We start from the raw sequence: 8407 nt of genomic DNA, 5'->3' as shown, positions 1-8407 counted from the left end.
CTTCTCTGGACCCTCTCCAGGTTATCCACATCTCTCTTGAAGTGTGGCACCCAAAATTGAACGCAGTATTCCAACTGCGGTCTGACCAGCACCCGACAGAGGGGACTTATCACCTCCTTGGATCTGTTGGTCATGCATCTGCTGATGCACGATAAAGTGCCATTGGCTTTTCTGATGGCTTCGTCACACTGCCGACTCATGTTCATCTTGGAGTCCACTAGGACTCCAAGATCCCTTTCCGCTTCCGTGCCACCCAGCAGGTCATTTCCTAGGCAGTAGGTATGCTGGACATTTTTCCTCCCTAGGTGCAGCACTTTGCATTTCTCCTTGTTGAATTGCATTCTGTTGTTTTCTGCCCATATGTCCAACCTGTCCCGGTCTGCTTGCAGTTGTTCCCTGACCTCAGGTGCGTCCACTTCTCCCCACAGTTTTGTGTCATCCGCAGACTTGGACAGAGTACACTTCACTCCCTCATCCAAGTCGCTGATGAAGATATTGAAGAGTATCGGTCCAAGGACCAAGCCCTGCGGGACCCCACTGCCCACACCCTTCCAGGTCGATACCGACCCATCCACTACGACTCTCTGGGTGTGACCCTCTAGCCAATTCACCACCCACCAGACCGTGTAGTCATCCAAGTCACAGCCTCTTAACTTGTTCACCAGTATGGTGTGGGATACCGTATCGAAGGCCTTCCTGAAGTCTAAGTATATGACGTCAACCCCTACTCCTGCGTCCAGGTGTTTTGTAATCTGGTCATAAAAAGAGACTAGATTAGTCAGGCATGATCTACCTGCTATGAACCCGTGCTGGTTTCCCCTCAGCATAGTTTTTCCTGCCGGGCTCTCACAAATGTGAGCCTTGATAATTTTTTCAAAGACTTTGCCAAGGATGGAGGTGAGACTGACTGTGTTGGTTAATTGGGGCTTATATTATAGACAAGGTTCCTTTCCTTTTTGTGTCCTTGTGACAAGGTATCTAGCATAATTCACAGATTTGTTGGAATCTGACGGGCCTCACTGCGAGCACTTCTGCTGTGGCCTCAAACTTTTAACCTCTGGGTTGTCAGCTATGTGCCTTAGTGCCCATGCCACCTTAACCTCATGCGTAAGGTGAATACCATGAAATGTTCTTTAGAAGATACTGTAGATTATTCGGATTCACTTTACTAGATATAATGGGGCCAGCCAGAATCTAAACAGGGATCATCAGTCTCTTATTTTTATTGAAACAGGAAATTGGCAATTGGTTTTGTTTTGTTTTGTTTGTATGCATATAATGTTATATACTCTGTAAATAATGATATTGTGTAATTTAAATACTGCACAAATGCAACACTGACAAGGCCTGGAATCCCTGTTTATGTATAGATGCCTGTCGCTAACCATATTTTTCAGAACAATTGGCACAGTAAAAATGTCCTGTGATTAGCTTGTATACAGAAAAAAGTTTTATACATAAGTTCACTACTATCTCATTCATTCCAGGCCTGATCCGAAGCCCTTGTGAAATCAGTAGAAAGACTGCCACTGACTTCAGTGAATGTTGGATAAGATCCTAACACAAAACTGCTGCTATGGCTTTGCATATGTACTTCTAGCCATAATTCTGTCTTTGGAACTACGTAATATTTACTTTACCAATAGGACACAGAACATTTGTGATAATTGCCCTGGAGTCATGCTCTTCAAGTAATATGTCCTTCAGGATAGCTAACTTCAAAGATGTATTTGCAGAGGCATAGAAAAGATTGTTCTTATGTTTTTCATTAATATTAAATCCTGGATTTTTTTCCCTTAAGCTTAGAGAATTCTGCATAATGACCAGAATGAGGAAGGAGTTACCTACACAGATGAAACAGCTACGGTAGGATATCGATACAATACAGCATGGGAAAACATATATAATTTATTTTCTTCCTGTAGCAATATTTAGCTCCAAACCAATGCACTGGTGGCAAACCTTTACAACTGCATAGGTATAATTCTGGCCTTAGAAGTCACTAAGTTACCACCATATTTCCAAAGGCAGAATTCAGATTAATGAAGACCTGATACTTACTCAGCTGATAGAACTCCTACATGAATAAATAAACTGGCCTAATTTAAGAACCTGATTCAACTCCCACTGATCAGGTCATGACTCCTTCATCTTCTTCTCATTGACTAGTTGAGATGGTATGACTAATAAAGACATCAGTGCCTCATGAGCACAGTCCAGCTTCAGTGGAAATTGTTCCATTTGAATGTCCTGAATAGGTGGTTCTAGGGCAACCAGAAAACTTTAATTATTGCTTAGTAAACAATGAAGAGGCAGAATAAAATGGAATGATGTGTCTGTATTACAAGAAAGAAGGCAGCCAGGTTTCATAGATTTCGTAGACATTAGGGCTGGAAAGGACCTTAGAAGATCTTTGAGTCCAGCCCCCTGCCCCAGGGGTGGGAAGTAAGCAGGGGGTCATAGGATCCCAGCAAGATAAACATCCAGTGTCTCTTGAAGGCGTTCAAAGTAGGTGCTAGACTGCCGCCGAAGGTGGTTCAATTCCAAATCTTGGGCGCTCGGACAGTAAAGAAGTTCTTCCTTATGTCCAGCCTGAAACGGTCACGGAGGAGTTTGTGACCATTCGACCTTGTCTCCCTTGGGGTGCTCTGGTGAACAGATGTTCCCCCAGATCCTGGTGACCACCTTTATAAACTTATAGGCAGCCACCAGATCACCCCTGAACCTGTGCTTTTCCAGGCTGAAGAGTTCCATATACCACAGTCCATGCCTCGCAGATGGCATCCAGATTAATATTGCTTCCAGTCTGAGACCGGAGCAAACAGTCCAAAGTTGGGCTCCACACACACATGCACGCGCACACACACATTCACTAGCTCTCAGCCTGTCATAAGGTCTGTTTCCTGACCTCTGATCATGTGCGTGGCTCTCCTCTGGACTCTCTCAAGCTTCTCCACATCCTTTTTGAATTGTGGAGTCCAAAACTGGATGCAATACTCAACATAAGTACTCAGCAGGTATTCAACATAAGACCACAAGGTGGGCTCTCCACCCAGGAAGGCTTAGAGTTGTATCTTCAGAAGTGGTTGGGATACATTTGGCCTTTTTGGGTGATTATCTTTCAGGCTAATTTATTAAATCATTTCATATGGATTCAGTGTTAAATACCATCTTGTACTTAAATAGACACTTTGGCTAAGTACAGGCCTTCAAGAAGCCCAAGGCAGAAGTGCTCTAACTTTCGAGCTTTATTTTAAGTGCCCAAGGTTAGGTTGGGAGCAAACAGAACAAAAGTTAGCCTTTTTGGTGGGGTGGTGCTTGGAGCCTGCCTGCACAGGCCGAGCCCAACAGGTGGAGGGGTGTATTTTAGTGAGTGCAGGATTAGGCCCTGAATCCTTGAAAAATGATGAGCCCAATTTCAGATTTAAATATTACTCTATTTCAACAGGTTGCATGTGACTGAAGGACTGTGATAAACTTAAAAACAACCTCCCCCACCAAACTTCTCTGCTCTATTAGACCACTTCAGAAAACACACAATAGGGGTGTTATTTCCCTGAGTGCAAATAAACAATGCCTTTGAAAACCTTTGAACAATTTCTTGGTAAATAATGTATTGTATTGCCATGACAGGTAGTGGTTTTACTGCTTGTCCTTGACACATACAATGCCTGCTATTGACTGCTAATGTTAGGGTGCCAACTAATTAAAAAATAACTGATGGACAATTGAAAAAATAACTGATGGACTATTGACATAGTACCAAATACCTGGTGATCCTAAGTCTTCCTTTCTGGTGCATGAGCTGATAAATGGGACAACCTGACTTAGCAGGGCTTCAGGAGCATGGCCCTGTTTGTCTCTTGGCTTCCTAAATTCTGTACAGATTTTAGGGAATCTACTGGGTTCAGAAGGGAAAATAAAATCACTGCTGCTTTTGCAGGCAGAAGATTGGGAAGGTAGGGAATGAGTTTCCTTTCCTACCACTGAAGAATGTGAGGTGTTTCCTATGGGGAACACCATAGACACTGTCCCAGATGGGGTTTTTTGGGATTGCTAAGAGGCTCTAAGAAAGGAACACTGCACTAAGGCTAGTGTAGCAGGCTTGACTTTTGGAGCTTGGGTTGTGTCCCAGGCTTGAAATCTTGCTGTTTTGATTGGTGGAGCTCATCCCCCAATCAGGAGGCAGCAAGAGGAATTCAGTCACGCCCCTTTCCTGAGGGGAGGCGGAGAAGAGTCGTCGTTCCCTCCCCCACACATGGACCTGATTGTAGACTGCAACACTCAGGTCTGGAAGACTTCAGGGACGGAGCCCTGGAGAGTATAAAAGGAGCTGCGTGCCCAGCACGAGGGGCACACATCTGGAAGAGAGAAGAGTGTGGCTTAGAAGAGCTGAGGAGAGCTGCTCAGCAGGATGAAGCAGTAGCCCAGAAGCACCCCTGAAGACTTCTATCAGTGGGGAATGGCAGACGGCTCCAGCAGCCAGGCTCTTGGTGTGCAGCACGGCACACGGTGTCCAGACCCTGGGAGCTGCGTGAGGCGGCTCAGGTCTGCAATCTCTGGCATGCGGCCAGAGACACGGTGCACAGGCCAGTGCGTGGAGTAGGACCTTTTGAGTGCTTGGGCAGCTCAGGTCCTCAACCCCCAGAACGAGGCTGGGAGCTCAGTGCAGGAGGCGCTGCACAGAGGGTCCAGGTGTGGACCGAGCCTCGTGCTGCATGAGGCAGCCCAGGCCTCCAAACTATAGCAAAAGGTTGAGTCTAGAGAGCCAGACGGTGATCAGGCTACTGAGCCAGCCAATAGGACCAAGCCAGAGGCCCCAGAAGCCCTGCATAGCAGAGCCCTGTTCCAGGGGCACTGACCTCCTCACTGAAGCCCACTGCAGGTGAGAGAGCAGCTTGGTGCAGAGGAGAGGACCACCCTCCAGTCTGGGGAAAAAAGGATTCCCACAGGGGAGGGGAGTCTTCTTTCCCCCCCCACCCCTCCCGGTTAGTTAAGGGTTCCTGAAAGGGGAGGTCCTACTGAGAGGGCTCCCCTAAAGTTACTAGCTTCTTTATAGGGCTTGGGAAAATCCCAAGAGCATTGGGGTTTCCCCTTGGGATTAAATTTATCTTTGGGGTTTATCTGTTTCAGATCAGATACTTACCTGTGACTTACCTGTATCTGGAGCACTGGTATAAGGTTTTATATAATTTACCCAGAGGGTATTGTTTAATTAATATATATATATATAGTGCATATTTTTATATCCATGTTCCTTTCCCTTGTGATAACTATATACACATTTATTTACATTAACTTAAGTCCCCTGACTGTCCTGGCCTGCTTCTATAGGGACGGAGAGAAGCTGAGCGGTCTGCAGTTCCCACCCCGCAGCACACCTGCCAGCTAACAATACCCTTCAATTGGAGAAGGGGAGTGTATACCCAAGTTACCTTGGCTACACTAGCAAGACTATTGGACATTATTCATATAGCCAGGAAAAGTGACAACTGTAAAATGGTAACTAATAAAACAATCAGTGTGAGAGCTTGATGAAAAAAAGAGTTCCTGGAGCTAGCTGCCCTGTGTATGTATCCAGGGAACTCCCAGCAGCATACCTCAAATTCTGCAACAGACTGTCTGAAACCAGCTTTCTACCAAGTGCACAGACCTTTGTTTGAGTGAACAGAATTATTAGAATTTGGCTTTAAGACATGAGAACAGAGAAACACCCTCTGCTTCTTTATGGTCTATTGAATGCATCAAAGGTTTCTGGGACTTCATGTCTGTAAGCTGGACTCATGGATTTCTCGTCCTGCATCATATATTGAGCATGGGCAACAGAAGTATTTCTTACAATCTACATTTTACACATGCATTTGGTTTTCCAAAACAAGTTGGAAAGTAGTGATGCTACATATTGGTATGTATAGGTGTGCTGATGTACATCTGGGCATGTTCATGTAATAGGAGTTGGGGTTCCTTTCTACACCAGGGACTCTGGAATGGCATTTGAAAAGCACAATACAATTTGTTTCGGTGTACCTTGGTAGAGGCTGGGTTTAGAGGGCATTTTCATCACCAGACTTATCTCGTTACCATTCTGAACCATGTTAAATAGCCAGGAGTTAAACACGATTTTATGTCAAAAGCTTCATGTCCATTAGGGAATTTGCCCATTGCCAGAATTCAGTAATAAGCAGATCTATGCTTATTTCTTTGTGCGGATCTATGCTAACCAGAAGGAGGACGTGGGTGGGCCTGGGGACAGAGGCTTCGCTGACTCTTGTCAGTGACAGCCCGGGGATGGGCTGGCCTGGTGCTCGGGCCGCGGAGAGGGGCTCTGGCTGAGGCTAGGGCGCTGCCCTGTGATGGGGTGCCACAAAGCCCCATGGGTTGCTGGTGGAATGTGACTTAATGCAAGTCGTGATGGGATCCGGTACAGATGTTTGTTACCGTGTTCTAACCTACAATGCTGAAGTCTGATACCACATCCACCCGGGGTTATCTTAGAGTGGGATCCGCTATTTTTACAGCAATCAATGCACCCTGACTGTCTGTTCAGTTATGGCTGTAGAGTGCTCTCTGTGCATTTACCATGCAATAAGTATAATGTTTTTACCTGGCCTTTGTTATTTATTTATATTTTTACCAACTCTTGCATGGGGTTTTCTATTCCTTATCACTATTTTAATATTCATAATGAATATAAAACCTTATCTGTGCTCTAAGTAATGTCTGGCATGGGAAGGATTCAGATTAATCATAAACTACTAAAGGGCTTTTATTTTATGATACTTCAAAGTAATAGAGATCTGGCAGTACATGTATATCTATTTTTCATTTTAAAACATTTTTTCATGTGAGGTGAGTGTAAATATTGGGATCTTCTGAAACTTCGCAAGATGTTAGGTTTTTCTTTAGCATCCTTATTTTTGACTTGGTGTGACAAAAGTCCTAATTAGCTTAATTCCAACTCTAGCTGCTGCTATATAACTATGATGCTACTGACAAGTGATGGAAGAAACTAGCAGCTAATGATAACATCACTCGTGGCTATGCACATTGCATTTTCTTCACTGACAAGAACAATTAGACTAATAGAGAGAAACCAGCAACAAGTAGATTCTTGGAATCAGTTATCAGACGTAAAACTTGGATTTTCTTATTCTTTGTAAAATAGTTTAAGTAAATCAAGGGGCAAAAAACAATGTTCATTCTTCCATTTGTTCTTCTGACACTTAAGTAGACATGTTATAGTGCACATCTCCACTAGGTTATGGTGCAAGGTATAAGTTACTGAAGCTAATTTTATTCTCAGCACTAAATCTCTTTTGTAATGTCTAGGTAATGAGGAAGTCTGTAGGTAAACTCATTACAAGAATCAGTCAATACATGTTTTCCTGTAGCACTTTTAGTAATTGCATTAACTTGATAGCATTTCCCTGGTTTTCTGCAAACTTTAAAATTGAAGTAATAGACCATTTATTATTACTGTATTTTTACTTAAATAAGAAGCCTGGGAACAGGTTTTAGGCTATTTTGCTCCCACTTAAACACCAGAACCTCCTGCCACAACTAAACCTCTTGAAGTTTGTTTCATTAGTTGTTTTTGATAATTGATTTCCCCCCTTGCCCGCACTCATTGGAACTTGAGTGGGTGGAATGAGAAGTGGTGTGGGAGAAGAAAACAGCAGGTAGATATCGGTGCAATTATTAGTGAAATGCTATGTTGATGGCATTAATTCAGATGTCTATGGTTATCCCTAAGATGCCTATTGATAATTGTATGGCTTTGTTCGCTTAGTACTTAGAATGGAATTGGGGAGTTATTAGTATTTGCACTCGTGTAGCATCTTTCATTATGAATCCTCAGTTATTTTAGCCATATTAATAATTTAATCCTCCCCAAACTCTTATAATGTGACTTGCTCAATCAGGAATAGAACTTATACCTTAAAATTACAAGGCCTTTTCTTTTATCTACTACATCACAGATCCTCCCCGGTTGACTCAAAAACAAATTGGGCTTGTAGCAGGATGTCTTATTTCTTCAGTAACATTTAGAGCCACTGATAATGTAATCTGACAGAAGTACAGGAGGAAAAAGACACTGACATCTAGTGAAAAGAAAAAACTACTTATGCTGTATTATTGTGCTGTGTTAATCTGCACCTGTTATATGAATAAAAGTGCTTCCTCTCATAGCCCTGATGACATGTGCTTGGGTGGACTTTTGAAATAAATGGAGCTGTATGTGAGCTGAAGGCTGCTGCTTCCGAGTTGGTTGTAGGATCAGGTAATGAAACTATAGTCTAGTCAAGGAAGGTATCTGTTTCTGGAGGCTAGAAAATTAACTCTTCTAGTTTTATATTTGTGTGTGGCCAAAATTGACTATTGATTGACTGATTGATTTTTATTTTTT

At 43.3% G+C, this 8407-nt stretch overlaps 1 protein-coding gene across 2 annotated transcripts in view; it reads left to right on the top strand.

The window, feature by feature from the left end:
* The window catches only part of LEPROT, a 38880-nt gene extending 30694 nt beyond the window's left edge, over positions 1-8186 (top strand). Inside the window, exons 5-6 of one of the 2 annotated variants that reach the window (XM_025212554.1) lie at positions 1802-1866; positions 7980-8186. In XM_025212554.1, coding sequence (XP_025068339.1) covers positions 1802-1820 — 19 coding nt within the window. In that variant the 3' untranslated portion in view covers positions 1821-1866; positions 7980-8186. The remainder of the gene's footprint in view (positions 1-1801; positions 1867-7979) is intronic. The other variant, XM_025212557.1, reaches the window with a different exon arrangement.
* The last annotated feature ends 221 nt before the right edge of the window (positions 8187-8407 follow it).

Source organism: Alligator sinensis, unplaced genomic scaffold (assembly GCF_000455745.1).
Source record: "Alligator sinensis unplaced genomic scaffold, ASM45574v1 scaffold982_1, whole genome shotgun sequence".
NCBI classification, from domain to species: domain Eukaryota; kingdom Metazoa; phylum Chordata; order Crocodylia; family Alligatoridae; genus Alligator; species Alligator sinensis.
The sequence above is the reverse complement of the archived record's forward strand: the minus strand, read 5'-3'. Positions and strand labels throughout refer to the sequence as shown.